The sequence below is a fragment of the Anticarsia gemmatalis genome, chromosome Z, assembly GCF_050436995.1.
Source record: "Anticarsia gemmatalis isolate Benzon Research Colony breed Stoneville strain chromosome Z, ilAntGemm2 primary, whole genome shotgun sequence".
Taxonomy (NCBI): Eukaryota; Metazoa; Arthropoda; class Insecta; order Lepidoptera; family Erebidae; genus Anticarsia; species Anticarsia gemmatalis.
In genome coordinates this window covers 12,268,798-12,292,315 of record NC_134776.1, presented here as the reverse complement: position 1 = coordinate 12,292,315, position 23,518 = coordinate 12,268,798, and the positions used below count along the sequence as shown (strand labels likewise).

At 36.0% G+C, this 23,518-nt stretch overlaps 1 protein-coding gene across 2 annotated transcripts in view; it reads left to right on the top strand.

The window, feature by feature from the left end:
- The window catches only part of LOC142986143 (gamma-aminobutyric acid receptor subunit beta-like), a 33,410-nt gene extending 10,369 nt beyond the window's left edge, over window positions 1-23,041 (top strand). The window contains exons 2-10 of one of the 2 annotated variants that reach the window (XM_076134429.1): window positions 8,876-8,976; window positions 10,098-10,165; window positions 12,067-12,293; window positions 12,399-12,481; window positions 14,070-14,207; window positions 14,617-14,901; window positions 15,073-15,248; window positions 15,325-15,459; window positions 15,699-23,041. In XM_076134429.1, the coding sequence (XP_075990544.1) occupies window positions 8,876-8,976; window positions 10,098-10,165; window positions 12,067-12,293; window positions 12,399-12,481; window positions 14,070-14,207; window positions 14,617-14,901; window positions 15,073-15,248; window positions 15,325-15,459; window positions 15,699-15,863 (1,378 nt within the window). In that variant the 3' untranslated portion in view covers window positions 15,864-23,041. Of the gene's footprint in view, window positions 1-8,875; window positions 8,977-9,615; window positions 9,684-10,097; window positions 10,166-12,066; window positions 12,294-12,398; window positions 12,482-14,069; window positions 14,208-14,616; window positions 14,902-15,072; window positions 15,249-15,324; window positions 15,460-15,698 lie in introns of both variants that reach the window. The other variant, XM_076134428.1, reaches the window with a different exon arrangement.
- The last annotated feature ends 477 nt before the right edge of the window (window positions 23,042-23,518 follow it).

Genomic DNA, 23,518 nt, shown 5'->3' with positions numbered 1-23,518 from the left:
GCGCAGGGCAGGTTAGCTGCGCCCTCACTCCAAGATACCGCGTCTATTTTTAGAACAGCTGAAAAAGGCGTCAACTCCTTTAAAAATTTAAGTCCAATGCGTGTGCGGGCGACTCGTGAACGTTTTTTTTATTTATAGCGCCTATAACGGCGATAGAAAACTGTACAATAGGATTTTTGCCTATAAACGTGGATTTCTTTGAGATAAAGTTGCCCAGAGAAATATTGTGAATAGAAACGAAACAAAATGCTTAAGATAAATTTTATTACTCCCAGTTGCTCTCTAATTGTGAAAGTATTTTTAGAATTATTCTCGGGGCTATACTATACGGGGCTAAAATAAATCATTTTCATTATTCAAATGACATTCGAATATACGTCAAAGGCTGATTAAACTTACATCGATTTAATGTCACAGACTTGTTCTACATTGCCAATGTTACGATTCCGTGATTTCTAATTCCATCCACATTCCCCACTCCACTTGTCAATTTATAAATTGTTCCGACCTTTACAGTTACTTGACAAATATCGTTGAACATTTTAAACCTGAAACCATTGTGTCGAAAAAAGAAGTTAATTGAAAAACAGCGAAGCACACTTGTCTACAAGTGTTATCGAAAACAACTGAAGTGTCATCAGCCTCTTAATAGCCTTCAGCGTGAAATTAAACCAATTCTCTAGAGGATAAGCGAGTTAAATATTTTCATTTCACACCTTCTAAAATAACAGAATTCTTTCGTGCTTCACAATGACACTATCTTACGTCAACAATCTGGTACTTTTGTGTAAAAAAATGCACAAAGGCGACAGTATTTCCAACAAGACTCCGCATTCCTGGCGAACATTTTATACGATAAACATGAACACTTCCGTTTGAAAGTTACACGGCAAACTCCGCATATCGGACTCCTTGCTATGTCAAACTTTTTCCCACAACTCTCAGATATAAAAATACCACACAGATATTGTGCATTGCTAAGTTTTGTACGTTTGAGACCGTTGGAATATAAAGCTACAGCACAGCGGCTCACGCAGCTAACTATTTTTCAGTCACTAGAATATTCTATTAAATGTGGCTTGAAATTGCTCAGTCGACCTAAAACACAATATCACGTTAAAGCAATCCTATCTACAGAAATAAATTGTTTAGCCGAATAGCACATACGCATGCAAATATGTACTTTTCAACTGTATTCTTCGTATTTTATAAGAATACGAGTATAAATTAAGTATTTCATAATGTTACAAAATAATTCTCGTGGTCATGACAACGTATTCTTTCTTTACACGAACTCGATGCTTAATTTTCCACAATTATTATTCATAAAATTTGCTTTCGAAATAAAAATCAAAATTTTCCATCATTACGAATTTCCTCAAAACAGAAATAATATTATGACAGAATTGCCTCCGAACCAGGATACATTCTTCAACACAATTTGCCATTATAAGGTCGTTGGGCAAGTATTTGGTAAAAATTGTAAAAGAAAATGTTGAAAAATACTAATGGACCATTTCAGTGAGCGCGGGTGCGCTCCAAATTCGCCCAAATGATCATTAACCTCGAGTGATGGGCTTGTCGCGTTTGTTAGGTCATAGGTCACATTGGTCCCATCATTATAAAATGGTATTTTCATAACATATTATGTACCTATGTATAGGAGCTCATTAGCAAGCACTGCTTCTTACTGTCCCGCTCCTACTCCTAGTAATTTCTAATTAAATTCAAAGCGGGTTCGAAAACAATTTAGATTTCCCTGCGACTCGAGCATAATTACTTGGTGCTTTTATTGGAGACCACTTTAGATTTGCAGCAGTCAGTGACGAAACACGTGATGGATGCCAGAGAAATATCGACTTTATGGATGCCTTAATTAGTATTTCTATCGTCGACAACGCCTCAACTAAAATAGTCTTTTGTTTTTTTATCCTACCGTAGCAGTATTACAACAGGGGTAAAAAATATAGTGTCTAATGAAACGTCAGGATCAGCTAAGCCAACCGATAATTCAGACCTTTGAGGCGTCCAGACATGCGTATTTTCGTATGGTTTAATTAAAAAGAAGTACTCTCTATTATTGTCTCGTCTTAATTGACTGCCATGTCTCTCCACCGCTCTTTTATGTGCCCAGCTACATACATACGTAAGTGTACAATAATGCTCATTGAAGACAATGACGTTATACCGCACAGGCTTTTTTCTCCAGCGATAATTAATTGGCAAAAGAAGTCTTTTGATTTTGAATCATGTCGTTGTTAAAATTAATTAAACGAACATAAATAATGAGTGCGGTTTTCAAGTAATAGAGTTTTCAATTGAGACTTATAATTAATATACTTTTCAATCAACGATCTCGATTGTAAATTTCAATTAACAAACAATTACTCAAAGTCTGCAAACAGATCCAAATACCTGTAAACAATTGTACCTAATAATATAAAGACGTTCGGCATCGTAATAACATAAATACGTCGTCTGGCAATAAGCCTTGATAACTTTCTCAGCAATTAGTTCAAATAGTTAACATTTAGTTCGGACAAAATATTTGCAGCTCTGCGGACTCGACGGTGAGAGAAATCTGACCATTCTTAATGATCATTCACCCCTTAGAAATAGGAATGGAGAGCGTTCAATGTCCCGTTCAGTCTTGCTTGCGTCGTGTTCTAATGCAGACGTGTTATTATTTATATTAATTTGATAAGCGCGGCGCAAGCTGACGCTCGACTAAGTTCTTTTTCGCGATGGGTACACAACTTATTGCGAATGAGTTACTGGCGTTTTTGCAGCAAAAACTGGATGTGATGGATGAAGTGTCAGCCATCCAGATATGTGCGAGTAACTTCAGTGAAGAGGACATTGCAGCTGCCAAGCTGCTATTGTTCACGACGCTGAATAAGCGCGACAAGATGGTGTCCCGCCGGCGTGACGGGACAAAGAAGAGCATCCAAGACATCATCACGCTACTCAAGGAGACTGATCCCGACGATGTGCCGACGTTTGTGGCGAAGGAGCTGCACAAGCTGCCCCCTGTCACCTTCGACCACGTCGATGTAACCAGCCTTCTGAAGGACATCGTGTCGCTGAAGGCCAGCCTTGCGGATGTGCTAGTGAAGTTAGATGCATCCCAGAATACCGTCACCGATTTGCGTAAAGAAATAAACGATTTGCGCATTAAGGTGTCGGTTTCTAGGTCAACACCCGATGCATCGAATGTCAACACGTGCCGGCGAGTCGTCGATTCGCCGTCGTTGAACTCTGCGTCAGCATATTCGACGCCAGCGCATCCGTCGCGTACTGTGGAGTGCAGCGCCCCCGCGCCCCCCACCCCCGCACCTGCCCCTGTGACATCACCATGTGACGTCGCGCGAACCGCTCGCCCCGTCCCGCTGCCACGGCCTGCAGCCCCCGTGAAGACTCAAATAAGAGACTTTGCGAGCGTTACGGCGAGCACTGCTGTTCCCAAATTCTTACCAAATGATACGGGGAATGGGAACGAAGACGACGAGGGTTTCGTGAAGGTTCAAAGGAAAAAGCGCGCCACACGAACCCAGAATCGCAGCGGTACGGCTCCTAAAGAGCCAACACCGTGCTTAAGAGCCGCGAGACCGACCACACCGGTGTACGTCTCACGTCTGCACTACCTCACCAACAAGGAGGATGTCGTGACGTATATCAGTAAGAGGACCAAGTACCAGATGAGGGTGCAGCTGTTGGAGGCGCGCCGTAACGTCGGATTCAAGTCGTTCGTGGTGCGCGTCCCAAACGATGTGCTGCCCCTCGTCATGAAGGAGGACTTTTGGCCCCAGGGCGTGGTATTCCGTCGCTTCCGCGGACTTATACCACAGGATAGCACCAAAGACACTGTGCTTAAGTGAAGTGCTACTAACATAGTCTTAAGATTTATTTACTAATAACAATATGATATATTTAATATATATGTTAGTTTGTAAGGTATATATCTATGAGCCATTGTAGCTTGAAAATAAAATGATTTATTATTATTATTATTATAATGTAGCGGGAGCTCTACATCAATGATATCCCCAGGTTTAGAACGCCCATTTGCATAGTACGTTCCACTGAACTAACACCTTTAAGGCGTAACACTTAATCGATATCGGTCCCAATGGAATGTGCATCTATACTGGCCTAATATTTAACAGTATTGCTCTAGAACATTACGAAATAGGTCACTTCACAGTAATTAGTATTCTAGACAACAACTATCCGAACATTGTTAGTGGCGATAAAAAGTTGTAGCGTCGGCATAAAATAGTGAATAGACCGATATTGTTTTTATTTGCTAACAAACCAATGAAAACGTTGGTACGGGTGTGCAAAAACTGTTTAGATATTTTATACCGCCACAGCTATGAAAAAGCTATAGCTATTCGTGTTATAAATTTGCGTATAATTTAGCCATAGAGTTAATAATAATGCATTGTAGTAATTAATGTTGTAATGTATTTCTGAAACGAAGTAATTATTTTATACTAGATTTGTTTCTTATACTAATAAGAATAATATAATAAAACTCTAATAGGCTTTTTACATAAGCTTATTAGAGTTTTTAGCTATTGGTATTATAACAAGCTACGAATCTATGATCTATAAAACCTTGTAAGAATGACTACAAACTCCTTGAACCAATACCTAAGAGACTTTAAAATCAAGACTGGAATGACTTTAAGGTTACGACCGTATAAAATTTGCATCGTCTCTCGGTTTTACGGCAAATGAAAACCTCGCAAGGTAACATGCATACGAAATAGTTCGTCAAGGTGTGTGAATTTCACATGTCAAATGGATTAAGGCATTAACCCTCTTCAGGTTAGAGGTATACCCGTGTATCTAACAATAGTAAATATTATTATTAAATACGTTTGCAAGTGAACGTGCTGTTCTCGCAAACTTATGAACATTCGTAAGTTTTTTCCGCGAAATTAATTCGGTGGTTGTTGCATGTACAGGCAGAAAAAAATTGTTTTTCTTAATTTGCATTGTCTCAAATATTAAGTCTCTATGGTAGGAGAATGACTTATGACAGCTACTAACAAGTAAAATGTCTTCCAGACAGGACGGTGAAAATAATCTATAAAACATAAGGATGTTTGTTAATTATTTCTCAATTATAATTTTGTGGAAATATCGTAAGTGTGATCTATCAATTGAAATCATTAGGAGCATTAAATGTCGTTCTTGCGTCTTTACCTACCCCTATGGGAAAACTGCGGTATTTTATATTGTGATTTGATTTACGATAAAAGATTTTTAATTTGTCACATAACCAAAACTTATTACCCATTTTAAATAGCAATTCATGATGGGCAATCATACGTCATAGTTACTACAAAAACGAAGTAAAGTGAATATTTAAAATATTTATCAACGTCATACCTCACACAGCCATCCTCGTTATAAACCAACACCTATTATTACGGCTAACTTAACAAGTAGTGATTTCAAATGTCCGTTGCATTTAATAAAATAACACCCATGTCATATTGACTCGTCCACTAATAGCAGTACTTATTTAATATTTAAGCTAATATAAAATGCATCTACAAGGCTGCAAAGCTTTCTACGTATTTGAATTTTAAATCTGTTTTAGTTATTGTATTTTCAAGAAATGAAATTTTCAATTATCATTATTTTGCTAGCTCGTTTCAAATAAACCCATTTATGGTTTTGTTATGCAAGTGGAACGGCTTTCGGCTTTGCAGTGTCTGTGAAGACGACATCAACGCGGTAAATAGTTTTTAGCGCAGCGACTTTGAAGCAAGAAAAATATATTTTATACAAACTACGTCTTGCCAAACGTGTTTGAAATTTATATTTCAATGATATGACCGCCGATAAAAGGATTTATTTGCTTCTTACACGATATTTTAGTTGGTCTTTTATCAACATTTTTTATCTAAAAATACTAAGTTTTGACTTGAAATTTAATTAAACTAGCCCGTACAGTCTAGATTTCATGATTTAGACTAACAAGATCGATTCTCTAACATTTTAATTTACGACTAACATGCGACCGAATATAATTACCTTGTACGGTAGTATGAAAATAGCTTTAAACTTTACAAGTTAAATTAACCACTTATTATGGCATAACGAGTTGGGCTTAACACAATGAATAAGGAATGTGGGACCCTGAAAGCACAAAGCGACTACCACATGAGAAAATCAGTCTGAACAATGAAACCTCACAGCCAGGAGGGTCTACCCAGGTGAATTTAAGTTCGCAATGAATGGATGATTGGCAGACAATCCTTGGTTTTGGCACAATGACTATTCTCCTCAATTCGGAATAGAATATTTGTACAGATTGATCGAATTTTAAAGAATGTATTCATTATTCATTCTATTGTACGTCCGTAACTGATTCTGTTAGCAATTTGCGATGATGAGTTCTGTATGGACAGCGGAGCTATTCAAATGTGATATCCTATTATTCTATTTTTAGAAAAAGTTCTTTAAGCCAGCGGAAAACGCAGATAACCTTAACAAGATAACAAATTCCAAAAGTTACAGCAAGCTCATGATTAATGCGTGCAAATAAATAATAATGTACATTGTCATTTGCGGTGATCATTGTAAGCTGATTTATGATTAATATTAAAGTTGATTAAATTATGAAAACTGATCAAACAATTACAAATTCAACGGTCAGTAATAAATCAAATCCCAGTCACATCATTTATAATATTTATTTTTCATAATATGTATCAACGGAGGACTTCCTCGTTATATTCCTTATTACATTTAGTTCTCATTATTTTCGTATAGTAATATTATATTATCTTGTTACAAAAATAGGGTCGGGACGTCAATCGGGTCAACGGGACCTATTGTATTGCGGCCATTGTTTATTTACAGAGACACGACAGAGGTGACATAGATAACATTTGTACCGCCAGTGACAGGTTAATTGAAGGAATAAGTACGCGCTGTCACAAAGCCTTTTTGAAAAAGATTCACTGTCACATAGGGGGTTATTATAGTGCCATTCCGAGTACTCGATAGACGCAGGTGTTGCAGTGATTCAGCGTTTCTTTGCTTTATTTATTAACTAGAACTTCGTTGTCATTTTACAAATTCATATTTCTCTTTCAACTTTTTTTCTTTGAGGTTGAAAATGTTCTTTGTGCTGTAGTTTTGGTATAGAATTATTCGTTGTGGATTGGTATTTGTTTAAGATGTATTCATGACTAAATTATGCATGGTCTTTTAAATTTTAAGCGATAGTCAACTATTGGACAGTGGAATGTGTCTCGGGACTGATCTGCACTAACTATTCAGTCACGTGATACAATTTAACTAGTGTAAACACAGATATAAACCACGCGCGCGGCTTAATCGGCTTAGAAACTAGCAGCTTTAAGCCGCTTTGGGTAATTACTGCTGAACCGAACCAGTAATTGTAGTTGTCGGGATCGTTCGAGACGTAGTTTGACGTTTAAAATTAGTATTTCGTATTTTCTAATTAAGATTTAAAACATAGTTGGATAAAATTTATATACCGGTTTAAATCCTGCAGACTGAAATTAATTCTATTAGCACTTCTGCCAACTTATCCATATTGAGATTAAAATTGTTTTAAAAAAGTAAATAAAACGCAAATCTACAACGTTCTATTAAGGTTTCCGTATTTCTTTTTTAGTTGCTGCCTTGACAGTTCTCGGTAAAGAACTTGTATTCTATTATTATTTTTTACAAAGTTGAGGCGTAAATAGTAGTGGTCGAATGAAATATATTTTTAACGTTTACTTTGTTATTCTACTTAGACTTTCATCGGCTTATTTCGAAATCGAAATACCATTTTTTTTTAACTACGGTCCACTGAGATGGAATGTCTCTATTCTTATTAGACATTTGATTATTCTAATACAAAACTCATTGAAACGTAGCTCATTAAAACAAAGATCCATGTACCTAACTCATTATTCAATCTGATGGGTGCGAAATTGCGACCTCAAAACCTCGATTCTCGCAAATTTTTCGTTGAGAAAAGTCTTTTATTTGGAATCTCACCCTCAACCACTGTCTTTCACTCTTGACAATGCCAAGCTTAATAAAAGAATAGGTAGATTGAGGGGTTTGATTGAATTCAGTTTTCTCCTTTCACTTACTTCGGTAAAACGTAATGTTAGGGAAACTTTATTACGATTGGTATCAATACCATTGTCGATGATTGCTCGGGATGCTCTTTGTGTAAAAATATTTTGTTATATCGCAAAAACAAGAAAACATTAAGTAAAAAAAAAAGATACGGATTTCTTTGATAATCCAGTATTACAACAATTATTCGTAATTTTGTGTAAATATACGACAACAAAAACCTATGAATACATCAAAGCTGGGAAATTCTTATTCCATCGACATATTTGCATAGGGTACATATACTTCTTGAGCCTCATATTAAAATATACAATGCTCATATCAACCCCTACTGGGGTGCAACGTGGGGGTAGAAAACGTATTCATTTGGAGGATCTCTTGAAACGAGGAAAAATATACTTTAGATAACAAATAACTCAAAAGCAAAGAGAATTCCATTACTGAATCTTCTTATGAAGGGTTCAAATGATATTTTTAAGGCAGATTAACAGAAGGAAAGAATAGAGATCCACTAAATTACAAAATCAGCAGAGCAACTGAAAATTTAATCCTACTGATATACAAAATATAATTTAATTGTTCAACAAAACGTAACAAATTTTCAATTTCCAATATGAATAAATCGGGCATTTCCAATCAACGTTACCCATACTAATTCTTCATTTGCCGTCAGCATATTTCATCAATTTTTTCATACAAACTCGTGTTCTGTCAACACTAAATTATGTTTTAAACGGGTTTTTTGTTACAGGGGTGCCGGTGGGGGAGGCATGTTCGGCGATGTCAATATATCAGCAATTTTGGATTCATTTAGTATAAGTTATGACAAAAGAGTAAGGCCAAACTATGGAGGTGAGTACACGACTTATTTTAAAAGCTTTTGAATGAATAGATTTCTAAAAAAGAAACATTGTTGCTGATTTTTTGGTAGTTTTATTGCTACTTACCGTGTGAACTACTGAACTATGAAGACTCACCTTAACTATGTATAGGTATATATTCAGAATCTTGAACAAATACCAACGTTTTGTATTGAACAAATGACGTGCGGGACTACAAACTAAATTAAACTTGTACAAAATATTATATACCTTTCCCAATTTGAGACATAGAGACTTACATTATTTCAACAATGTAAGTCACATGATGGTAACTTAAATCAATAAAAAATTGTCAATTAGTGATATATTGTTAGTTGTTACTCGCTATAGCCGGGATGTTTTTATGAGAAATGTTTAGCAAGAGCAAAGGCTGAATAACATTCCAAGAGTTGAGAGTCAACTCGCGGCTAGAAGATACATAGCGCCGACGAGCCGTCTAGCTATTAACGTAGCCTAAGTTTGAAGCACACACCTCGCTTTAACTGACTGTTAATAATACAACGCTTAGCAATATTAATAAGTTTGTGGAGAGCTCAATATGGGAACTAAGACACAGCTCGTACGACGGAAACTAACACTTGTTATGTGTTGTGTATTGTGTCGTTTTCAGGACCACCCGTGGAAGTGGGGGTTACCATGTACGTGCTCTCCATCAGCTCTCTGTCTGAAGTGAAAATGGTATCTTATTTTCAAAACAATATTAAAGACACAGCGCATACATAGCAAGATTTTGTCCCTTAGCATTATCACCAGCATTAAACCGTTCATCGTAGCACCCGTGTCCACGGTTCGATTGCATTTGATCGGTATAGGCGCGACACCGCGACATACGAGCCGCGCGGTCCGCGCACGGTCGAGTCGCGTGAGTCGCGTGGCTCGCGCGGGTGCGAGGCGTGCCCGCGAGCGGGGCCGGCCCACGCTCCGCATGCTACGTGCACCAGCCGAGCTCAAACAGCCCGTCACCCGCACGCACCCCGCGCCTCTCGCGTCCTCTCCGCTCCGCTCGCCTGGCGATGGGGCACGTCACCGTCCTCTGGTTTGGTTTTCACGGCGCGAGGCGCGCGCGCGACTCACGATTGGGCTTGATTGCAGGTCCGCCAGTGGAGGTGGGCGTCACCATGTATGTGCTCTCTATCAGCTCCGTCTCCGAAGTGCTCATGGTACTCGCCACTGTCAGCTCACGCTTGTCTCGGTCGCTCCGGCCGCGCGCTGCGCCGCTGCGACCGAGCAGCCCCAGACACGAGGCTGCGAGCATGTCCGCGTTTGGTGGAGCAGATCGCCCTTTGTCCGCCCACTTGCTTTCTTATTATGTTTCCTGGTAAATTCGTTATTATTGGAGAAACAAAATTTAATAATGAGATCATAATAAGAAAAGCAACCCGTTAAACCTTGAAATTACCCAGTTGTGTGTCCTGCAGTACTCGTAACTCCAAAGTTGCTGCCATGTAGTGATGACATCTGTTTGAATTTTTTAAAAGACACTATTTTATATCAAATCCAAATTTATTATATTTAATATTGGCTTTTGTTAATATTTAGTCTAATTTTTAATTTTGATGCTTTATACTTATTACTCCGTATAATCTATAAACTATTATTTAGCTACTTATTTATATAAAACTTTTTATTTCTTCTTTATTCGGTCTATCAAACAAAATTCAAAATCAAACAGAAGGTCATCACTTTCTCTGCTTGGTTTGACGTGGAAACGCAATAGTTTTGATAATGGTAGTTTACGATTAAGTGGCAATGAAGGCGACCAAATAGTAAAAGAAACGGTCTTATACGTGGAATTAAAACGTACATTAAATATGTTCAGGCTCTATGGACTTGCGACGACTGTATATCTCTTATCGTGACTCATTTTGTAGTTTGTTGTGTATGTACGTATTATGTGTATTTACTGAAATATTGCCAATATAATTGTAACTTTCTATTTTCTCCAGTGACTTGGAACATCGATACTATCTGACCTTGTTTTGTTCTAATTATGCTTTCGTGAGTTTGCTATTTTGATATAAATACGAGCCATAAGTATAGCAGTGTGTCGGTCAGAATACCAAACCGCATTCGGTTTTCCAAAGTGTCAAACTGAGTGAGCTTGCTAGGCGTATGTTTGGGTGAAGGACCCCGAAGTGGAAACCAAATCAAGGTTGGGAAGGTCACAATGAGACGTGACCCATGGCCCAGGGTGGGGAGGTTGCCTTATTTACAATTCACAAACTCTCGATTCGACCTCATTAATGAACGTTAATTTGTTCCACAAACCTGGTCCAAACTTTATTGGTGGCAACTTGTACTATACGTGCCGGCTTGTTAGCTTCAATTAAGAGAGGATTGCCTCTATCGAGCCGTGGGTGTCCGCCTGCGCCGCCACCCACTCACCTCGCCCTCTCCTGTCACTTAGAGCACCCATCTCCCGATTCATTCTTAGACCTCACCTGTGTTCCGTAGGCTTCATGTCACAATCACACTCTCTGCACATTTTGTTTTTTTTTTTTCATAATTGTTTAAAGCTTACCGCTCAATTTGTCTATTCAATGTAGTGCAGTGTCTATATATTCTCAAGTGTTATTTCTGTCTGAAGTCATGAGAACCAAGCTTCGACATAATATATTAACTACTAAGATTGTGTTTACTTAGTCTCTTGACCACAACTACTGCAGTGTAAACAGACTGACACTTTGTGTAGGATGGAGTTCTCCAAATTAGCATGCCGATGTTAGATGTTTATGTATAGTTCCCTAATTATATACCTGCTGTTCAAAATGTACTTGTGTAGTACACAGAAACATTGATACTGTAAACCGTACGAAAGTATCTATTGTAAGGAAGAGTTCCTACTACACACATACAACATTAATATCAAAAACTAATTGTTTTGATTACGTAGAGCACATCAAGTGTTTAGTTGGAACTGCAGTCCTCTGAGTGAACCGCCCTACAGTAAAGCTAAACTGTTGTAGGTGACATTTCCATTAAGCCCTATTGTTGTTATATCCGTTGTAGAACGCTCGAGAGTTTGGTAAAAACTTGAACTGAACGATTTTTATTTTCTCAGGACTTCACATTGGATTTTTACTTCAGACAATTTTGGACCGATCCCAGATTAGCATACAAAAAAAGAACTGGAGTGGAGACGTTATCTGTTGGCTCCGAATTCATAAAGAATATATGGGTGCCTGACACGTTCTTTGTCAACGAAAAACAATCTTATTTCCATATAGCCACTACTAGCAACGAATTCATACGTATACATTATTCTGGCTCAATCACTAGAAGTATCAGGTAATACAGCTACGTTTTGTATTTGATGACGGGATCAATTAAATTTCATGATTCGTTAGTCGGTTCTTACATGGTTGCTAAATATATTGCTTCCCTGCTTTTCAGGTTAACGATTACAGCATCATGCCCTATGAATCTTCAATATTTTCCTATGGACCGTCAACTGTGCCACATAGAGATCGAAAGTTGTAAGTATCTTTTTCAGCTTTTCAATAAAATACGACAGTATTGTGTGACTAATGTTTATTTGTATATTTATCACGAATCGCTATCAACTTGAATAATACAATATTATAATGTTCTAGCTAACAATATATATGTCAGAGTGTTGCTGGACAACCGCACGCTTTGTGTGTCCGTTGTAAACTGATGTCGTATGTTTTGTGTAAACGATTTTATTTATTTTACTGCCGTCTGATATCAAATCCTGTAATCGCGTTCTTAACATTCAACTGATAACTTTTGTTGACTGTTCTAACTAAAATTAAATCGAAGTGCGAGGCATATTATGTTACAGATGATAGAAAAATAAAACGAAAATATACGTGTGTGTGTTGTGCTCACCTAAAGCAATCATTGATTTGATTCTTTACCACGATGCAAATTATCACTAGGCTTACAGATATTGTGTTGTGATCACTTTCTTGTATCACAGATGCTACTCAGGGATACCCTGTGAGCACAAGCGTACAACTAACCGTCGACACGTGCTGCGATTTCCCTCGAGTTTTCATAAGTTGAAATGTCTCCTTCTCGCATACAGCACCCGCAGAAGGCAGACCGTAAAATAGTAAGCCTTTGTTCTCACGAGCATCAAGCGACCGAACTGATACTAAGACATCGACGCTGCGATATGCTGAGCGGGCCAAAGGAGGCGGGGGACGGTGGGGTCTGCACAACCACCGAGGGCCGTGCCGCAGACGGAGCGCACCGCAAGCGCCCCCCGGCGCACACATACCCACACACCCTCGCACCACCGCCGCTTGCGCTCATCACACGCACTGACTGACCGTTCGCACTCGCATGACTTGCCATCTCAATGCATGCCACATATTCACTATGCTGTCCTTGTATTATTGTATTCTTTTCATATTCTAAATATCTTAAGCATTACGTAGTTACTTATTTTGACTAACATAGATATTTTTTTCTTGTTGCCTCGTATCATCCCTGTAGGTAGACTTATATTTTTCTATCATCCATATGAAGTTGAACCGAGTGTCGCCTGTTTTCCTTCGGTTGCTCGGTTCGACTAAATTGTCTCGCCACTTGAGTTCGCGAGTCCCATCTTCAACACAGCCGTGGACGTACGAGGGAAACGCGATGCTTCGCAGCGTAAGTGATAGCGTTTTGTGTGTTTGACATGTCTCCGGAGTCGGGTACACAATGAGAGACATTCGGTACCATTGGAAAGATGGGCTGACCAGCGTCGGTATGAGCAACGAGGTGCAGCTGCCACAGTTCCGGGTGCTCGGCCACCGGCAGCGCGCCACTGTCGTAACATTGACCACAGGTAACAAATCGCAATAGTCGCTCTCCCTGCACTGTCCATCCATCGCTCCACCACCGACCCCGTCTCCCTCAGCCCGTGTGCAGAAGATCGATACCGCGACACAAGCACACATGCTAAAACACGACACGACAATCGCACGACGAGACGCGCGACACCGAGCTCGCGACTCCCCCGCTCTTACCCCAACCGAAAGACGATTCGTGTTGTAAAACCCATTGCGATGGGCCTGGGGTTGTTTCATTTATAATGTCCGCTGCGCACAGTCGGCTACACCATGCGGGACATCCGATACAAATGGAACGAGGGGCCCAACTCTGTGGGTGTTTCCAGCGAGGTGTCGCTCCCGCAGTTCAAGGTGCTGGGCCATCGCCAACGAGCTATGGAGATCTCCCTTACCACAGGTACATGGGTTCGCGGGGGAAATCTTAAAATAGAAAGTTTACGAAGGTTGAATTAGACACCACTACGTGGAACACTGAACAGAAACAGCCACGATTCTTTTCACGTCCTGCTTTTGTATTACTGCACAAAACACTATGAGTGGTGTGAAATAGTTTTATGTCATGTCATATTATTTTCTTAAAGAATAATTACTGAAAACGTACTTATTGAAAAAAAACTCCATTGGACTGTTGTTTGAAAAAAAGTACTTTTCTTTTAAAGTCAAGGTTCGGTAAATTATTTATTATATTAAAAAAATAACAACAAAATTAACTTTAAAATGACAGACCGCTACTATGATCGTCGACGGATATGTGAAATTGTCAAAAACCTTCAATTACAATATTCTAATTAAAAAAATTCTTACAGGAAACTATTCAAGATTGGCATGTGAAATCCAATTTGTTCGTTCTATGGGTTATTACCTCATCCAAATTTACATACCTTCGGGTTTGATTGTCATCATATCGTGGGTATCGTTTTGGTTAAACCGGAATGCTACACCGGCCCGAGTGGCTCTAGGTGTGACTACTGTGTTGACGATGACCACGCTCATGTCATCTACAAACGCTGCTCTGCCTAAGATATCATACGTCAAGTCCATCGACGTGTACTTGGGCACCTGTTTCGTCATGGTCTTCGCTAGTTTACTAGGTAATATCTTTTTGAATAACTTTTTTACGATTTTAATTACGATTTTGCAATGCGATTTTTTAATACTTAAGCGAAATATTTTATCTACAGTCTTATTCTAGCGAACGTATGTATGCTCCGCTCTTTGTGTAATGAAACAGCGTTATGGACACCTCTCTCCTATCTTTACAGAATACGCGACTGTGGGTTATATGGCAAAGAGAATACAGATGAGGAAACAAAGATTTGTGGCTATGCAGAAAATTGCGTCCGAGAAGAAAATGCCCCCTGACTGTCCACCTGTAGGGGATCCGCACACTTTGTCTAAGATGGGTACGCTTAGTAGGTGTCCACCAGGAAGGCCATCGGTAAGCAGCAGTTAAAAAACAGTTTTGTTATTCATCGTTCCTTCGGATTCCAAATATTTCTGTTATCAATTTTCAGGAGGTGCGATTCAAGGTGCATGATCCAAAAGCTCATTCAAAGGGAGGTACCCTGGAGAACACTATAAATGGAGGTCGGGGAGGTGCAGAAGAGGAAAATCCCGGCCCACCCCCGCACATTTTGCACCCCGGAAAGGTGAATATCTTTATGTTCTTCAGTATTGCTCAGCGTTTATAATGCTTGCGATATTATAAATAATGAAATAAAATATTTTGCGATATAACTGTGTTATTTTTATTTACTTAATTTTACTCTTTTGCTATGCGCCTATTAAAATATTTCGCGGTGTTCTATATTGAATATATTGTGTATAAATAATCTTTTTATATTTGGATGACGTTGCTGCATACTTAGAAAAATGTTTTACTTTTCAGGACATAAGCAAATTGCTCGGCATGACGCCTTCGGACATCGACAAGTACTCGCGCATAGTATTTCCCGTCTGCTTCGTATGTTTTAACCTCATGTACTGGATCATTTACCTTCACGTATCCGACGTCGTGGCTGACGATCTGGTTCTACTGGAAGAGGATAAATAGAGGGCGCTGTACATAATCCACTTATTTTTCCACAATTGCTAGTTGAATAATAATTTGAAACGAATACCAACATGGTGACATGGGAATCAAAAGGGTTCCCAAAATTAGTAAAATTAAATGGTAGCGGACATTCGTACGATTTTGCGATTTAGACGGGGACTTTATTCTAAAACTGAACATGTAGATAATTACCTACTTATATAAAACTACGTATCTAAAGTAACGTAACGAAATTGTAAATACTTAAAGACTTGAATGATACGAATAATTATGGACGATTTAGCTTAAGATCTAGATCTTTTTTTCTTGGAGTCTAAAGTAGAATCCAAATGACTGAAAATTATTATTGGTCGTGTCGTGTGACATGACGTGAAATTTCTATTTATTGAGTTGGTAACAGATTTAGGGAGTAAGTTCTATAGTTTTATCATTATGAATAGTTTGAATGAGAAATAGTACATTCATGATTTCGAATGTGTATATAAATGCATACGATGCAAAAGATGTAGCAAATAAAATAAATGCTGCTTTATTAATTGGAAATTATATGAATTTATTGTTATTGTCGAAACATTTAAAGAGTGTTAATGTATGTGTCGTCCTGATACCCTAATCTTTTTATAAAATGTTCAACTATCCCCAAGACATTTCATTAATTAAAAGTTCCTAAATTCTAAATGAGTGATGAATAAATTCACATCCAAACCAAGTTTCAAATTATTATTGTTTAAGTGGTAAAATGAGTGGAATAGAGAAATATTCATAGAATTACGAATCTGATGCTCAAATTTCTCTGCTTGAATTATTTAATTAGTTTTAGTAATTTTTGTAATTATATCATAAAATTAGTGGTTCGTTTATTCTTTGCTAATATTGTTGTGATAATATCATTAGGAATTTTATTTTTAATTGTAGATGCAAACCATCCAACAATCCTGAACTATTTTTATTTTAAATTTTAGCTTTATTTTGGAACTTGTAAATGATTAATGAATGTTTCAAGCAACTGACTTTGCTTCCCATCAACGAATGCACGTTGAGTTTTTGATGTTTGATTACTTATTCTTATATTCTAACTTATTATAAATGTGTTTTATAGTTACAATTTAATGTCAGAAATCAACTGCATTCAATTATTCTAAGTACATATCTTCTACACGAATCGGAACAGGTAAATATTCACCAATTACCATAAATATTCTTATTTTTATCATTATAGCGGAGCAAATCAGTTCCACTAGAGGCATGCAGTCGCCAAATGTTAACAATTTTATCCCCAGCATGTATGTAGCCACTTTTGTCATATTGTACTTTTCAATACATCAATATTAGTCAGGTAAAGCTTCAGGTTTATTATTTTAATATTTATTTAAACACAGCGATACTGATCGCTGTCTTGATATAAAGTATGTAATTAACCTCTCTTAAATACCGTAGATTATCACAAATGTGCATTTAGTTATGTTATTATATGACTACAGATTGTCAAGTAATTTCTACTCGATTCATAACTAAATACACATAGCTGGAGATCACTGATTTGAAGTATATGATAAAATAAAAGATTACTTCAATGTTACAACAGTAGGGACTAGGACTAGAAAAACAAGACCCTTTGATGTAATTTCTAATTCACTAAGCCAGCACGCCAAAGGAAAATGTGACAAAAAACTTCTAAAAATAACATCTTGTAATCGTTCACAAAATAAATCTCTCACAAGAAAATCCTTGTCTTGAAAGATGTTGTCATAATCTAAAAAGGGATCTTTATGCAGTATCATTTCAATGTCGAAACGTACGTGCGTCAGATGCGTTCGGATTTACGAAAGGTAGATTTGAACGCATGTCACATCAGTGGCTCCATAAATCCCTGTGAATTCCTAATTCTTGGAATGTTTCCTTGGCCGCATGCCAACCGAACGATGCATACCTGAATATAAACTATACCAACGCACTAGGCCTCCCGTCGTAACTCCTCAATAATCACTTATTATATACGAAAGATAATAGATATGCTAGAATCAAACTATTAACATAAAATTATTTGTTATGTGTAACAATCAATTGTATTTTATAGTAAAGCATATGTATTAGATAAGTTACAAATAGTTTAGCCCTAAATAATACAAGTATTTTACCTCTGAGAATATTTGCTATTTCTTTACTAGCCGCACAATAGTCCATGCAATGCTTTCCTAAATTAGTTCGATTTAGATGAATTAGCTTTTTTTGCTCGCTAGTACTCTACCAAAGCTCCAGTAGTTGAAGTATAATTGAGCATTAGAACTGCGTTGTTAACGTGGGAATGTTATTCGTGGACTAGTCACGTGATCTGATGTGTTCAGAGAACGTGATGAGTGTCGAATACTCGTTCCTATCTTCACAACGATAGATATAATACATCATCAACCCTCAAATATCTGACACGCAGGGCTCCTGTCTTCAGCTACGACTTTTCTTTAACCATTGTGAGTTCCCTAAGGTTCAAAAGATGAGTAACTTATAAAGCAATAAATATGTTCTGGATATAGAGGTAAGCAATAGAAAATAGTTCACAGTGCTGAACATTTAAAGGGCAATAATATAACTTATCAAAGAATACACATGTAAGTACTGCTAACATTTAGTTTAACATAATTAAATAAATATTGATGCTGCCATAGAGGATACGGATACAGTAATGAAAAGTATTTTATACATAGACGTACTGCTGACATCGGCCATCCTGCTGCCATTACAAATATGTGATATCACACATATGGTGCTGTCAGTATTTGTAATTGCAGCTTTGAATAAATGTCCATGCTGATTTGAGCAGTACGTTTAATTAGCTGCCCTTTATAGTACACAGTTAAGAGAGAATGGAGATTCGTCTGGTTTGGCGCGGTCGTAATAGTTCATTTAGCAACAAGATTATCTTAATTCGTACGTGCAAATATCTTAATCCTCTGTCGTATATTAATTATTGACTAAGAAATTAAGTGTGATGATATTGAATCAATTCCATTTGCGTATTAGTTGTAAAACCAAAAGTGACTTCACTTTTGAAGTGTAGGTATATATTCTGATAAATGCTTAGCTAATGAAAAGTAGACACTGTAAATTTTAGATGTCTCATTCTAGGTTTAAAATATTGTACTATATAGGTACATTTTAGACGATATTGTATTGTACATATAAATATTATTATTTATTACAGGACATGATTGTGTGGCACGCATTGTAATTTCAAATTCTAAGTAGTATGGGATTGATAATACAAGAGATTGTTTCGAATGTAAAAGTGAATACTGAACAATGCGCGATAATATCATAATTACTGTACGATTGACTAATTTATGTGTGCTTGGGAAAGTTTTGAGCAATTGCTGATGACTTATTTATCAAAGCTATTATTAAGATACATTCTCGACCTGAAATATGTAGGTATGTTGAAAAGTAATATCTTTGAACAATAAGTACTTTGCGGGTACAAAATGATGGGCATACTAAAGTTTTGAACCAATGCGTGCTTCATAATATTTTGCCTTTTATAATAACGCACTCAAATATAAAAGCACTGTGTAATGTGTATTCACTGATTTATTTCAATGCAATTTATTACGACTTTCTGAAATATGTTGTAATATAAAAATATAGAATAATGAATAGGATGCTGGTAGAAAACTTTGAAGTAGGTTCTACGGCGCGGCATAGACCACGTCTCTCCGAAACGAAATTCTAAAATATATGTCTAGTGACTAGCCATTAAAGAGACAAATAGGTCTAAGCTCTAAAGATATTTATCTTAGATATTGTCTTAATGTATGTTGTAGATGTGCACGTTCACTAATAAGACACGAATATTACTGTAGGAATAGCATTACGACGTCAGTGTAACCACATTTTACCTCAATTGTTTACGTGGCTTACATTAGAATTTGTTAAAAACGAATACCATTGTGCAGTTATACAATACTTACATAGGGACACATAGAGAAATAAATGTATTTAATGATTACAATATTATTTTTTAAATATAAGAAGATGTTATTCCGTAGGGAAAGTTAATTTCCATTTAAGTAAATGATAAGCTTTATTATAAATATCATTTAAGTTAGTATGAGACAGTCTTGTTGGTTTAAATCTTGTTTTAAAATTCTATTAAAAACACCTTTGAAAAAAGAGTAGCTCACGCCTTGTGGTTAAACCATGGGTCTGTCACGAATAATATTAGTTTTCGAATAAGACCTCTGACTTTTCGAAGTTATGTGTACATTTTCACTTGCTGTAAAGGTGAAAATAGTTCTTAAAGATATGATAAGTCTGCCAAACCGCACTAGGTCACACTGGTAGAATGGCCTTACATTCACTCTTTCTCTCAAAATGAGAATAGACTTGTGCCAATCAGAGGGACAGAGATAGAATAATGTTATGATTAATTTGATTAAATGATATGGATTCGTGTTACTATAAAGTAAAGAGTGTGTTGTCAAAAACAAGAATGATACCAATTGTATTAAAGAACTGCACAGTTAACTGTTACAAGATCAGTAGATAAATACAAAGGAAAGATACATTTAACATAATGTCAATGAATGATGTCTATTAAATGGCTAACAAATAAATAACACGCCATATAAGTACAACAAATAAAAATAATAAATTAATTTCCTTCATTTTCGTATATTTATTCTTCGTATTCATTTCTAAGAGTTATATGTGTAAAAGTGACAAACTTCAAAATAATGATTAGTTACCAACACTTAACAATAATATAGTTTTATCCATCCCCATGTCTCGTATGTACTTTAGTTTAGATTAAACACATTCCAGTCTTCATAAAATAACAAAATAAATAAAAATATTAAATTTTAAGATAGGGTACCTGATGACATTGTGCCGCCATTACGCTGTTACTAATTATAGGTATACATTTATATTTCAGAAAAAGAGCAATGTAGATTTAATGAGTAATATTATAGTCAATGAAGCCTCGTTACCACATGTTATAATAAGTAAAAGTACCTTTGAAATAGAAACAATAAGCACCGAAAATGCCTACCGAACGAATGTCTACCACGATGAATAGACTGTAAGATGTGTTTGTTCACAATAAATACGACAGTTATCAAATATGAATGTTTAAAGTATGTTATAATCATTTTTAATTCAACCACTATTGTTTTGATTTGGAAAGTTCGTTAAAAATCGTATTAATTATATAATTTCAGATCAAAATCTGAGACTTTTGGCAACAACAAAATCTTTATTGTGTATGTTTATTTGTATAACTATAGCCAAACATGGTTTTAAAATAATACTTAGTGACATAAAGTAAGTCTTCTTAAATTAAGGATAAGATAAAATCAATAATCACGCCCGTGTATTAATGTTATAATGAACTATACCTAAACATCTTGTAATAGATCCTCTAAAGAGTCGCTAGATAAACTTTCAATGTTACAGAATTGATAAATAATAAATTTGAACGCACGTGTCTTAGATATTATAGAGTTTTATAAATAGATATACATACAATAGTCATATATTTGGGATGAAGTTTACATTTTTTTAACGGGGACAGTAAAAAAAAATATTCGTGATACAAATTCTTCTCGCTTGTTATAATTTAAATCTTTGTTACTTTCTATTATAGCAGCTAGATGTTTTATAATATTTTCTTCTTTAAAAAACAGTAACCTTCATCCTTTAGTCGCAGAACCGTATAGTGCTCAACCGCATAGTCTAAATTACAGATATTTATAAACGCATCATTGAAAGGCGAATTGAGATTATAACATCAGTAACAAAAAAATACTGAATCTATTGATGAATATCGATTCTGGACTATATTTGATTTAAAACTTTCGAGAGAGTAATTCATTTCATTGTGTTGCCCTGATTCTGATTTCAATATTTTGTGAATGTCGATTTTTGAGGCTCATAACGTTATATTATTATTAAACTCTTTATAAACATAGAAACCCGTTACGTTTTAGTAATATTATATTACACGTTATTATTATAACCACTTTATATATTTTTCCTTCAAATAACTTTATACTTTTAACGTTGCTCTTTGTTCATACTTTCAAGTATATATTTTCCACCTATATTTTTCGAGAGTAACAACTCAGTATCGATTTTGATCCTTCGTCCCTAAAGTTTGTTTGAACCGTCAAAGATTTCCCAACTTACTCAATTATTATGCAAAGATCTAGAATTGTAGGTTTTAATGAATATTGTAATGTTTAAGTTAATAATACTCATAACTATCTCCCATTTCTTCTAACTTTATTAAATGTTCCTCACAAAACTTAATCACCTTCAATAAAAATAAACTCTCGCACTTATCGACTCCATTTGAATATAATAAAACTAGAATTTAGCAATGTTAATTATATTGCTCACACTAAAAATAAGCATGTATTGGAAAATCATCTAGTCTTGGAATTATCTACACGCACATTACCTACTTTCAATAAAATAGTTAGTAAGTCTTCTCTTATAATTTTTACATGAAAATAAAATAAAGTAATAAAAATATCACTCACATCAAGCGGCCGATTTGTTATCTCGAAACGTAATTTTTTACCACCGTTTTTGGTAAATGCTAGAAAATATTGTATAGACAATGGAAAAAATAGAACAGATAGATGATTTTACACAGATAGAATATGATTCATATGTAATCGTAGAGTTAAATAGAACAAAATTAGTGTTATAACGAAACGCTGTGAAAGATAATGCAGAATCGCAGAATCAGTAAGACAGTTCACGAAGGAAAAATGATGAAAAGTGTTTGTTTTGGCAAATTTAAAATATGTTACCGGTCTATGTATTATATTATTTGTTTGAAGGAAATGAAAGTAAACATGACGGTATAAGTTATTTGAATACTAAAGACGTGTAGGTGTTGGCTGTAGCACATTTGTTTGTATGTTTGTTACGTAATGAATGAGGATGATTTAAAAGCTTTACGAAGTCACAGTCAACGTCGTTATAATTTATTCCACTTATTTTGTTCAGTGAATTAGATTTCTAAAAGTGTACATTCAAACATTTTGCAAGATCAGTTTTGTATTATTATTAACTACACTATAGTTATTTGTGTACTTATGAACGATTATTAATATGTAAAAATGATAAAGAAAAATAAAAACATTTTTCAAATAATCTGTGTTATTTTTTGTGGAACCCTTCCCGATAAATTAAACAGTTTTTCTCAAATAGTGAAACGACTTAGCTTTTCTCAGTACTGGACTTATAATAAATCACTATTGCGAGATCTATAGAAATCGTCATGATCACACATCACATTAAGCCAGAATACACTAATTAATTAAAGAACACGCATAAATGAACGGCCTTGACGTAGACCACTGCAGTCAATGGATCAAATCCTTATCCAACGAACATGAACACTGTGGCTTTATTTTAAGGGTAGATATATTTGATAAGGATCGCAGCAAATTTGGTCTCTGCCTACCCCTATGAGAATAAGGCATGATTATGTACGTATGTATTTGCACAAAAAATATTTTCTAATAATACTTTTAAAACTTTGAGGAGCTTTAGCCAATTATTATGCCACTGCTGAGAGAGGCTATATTTCTGAAAAGAAGAAAGGGTTAGCCGTAAGTCCATCATGCTTTGGATTAGTGACTTTACTT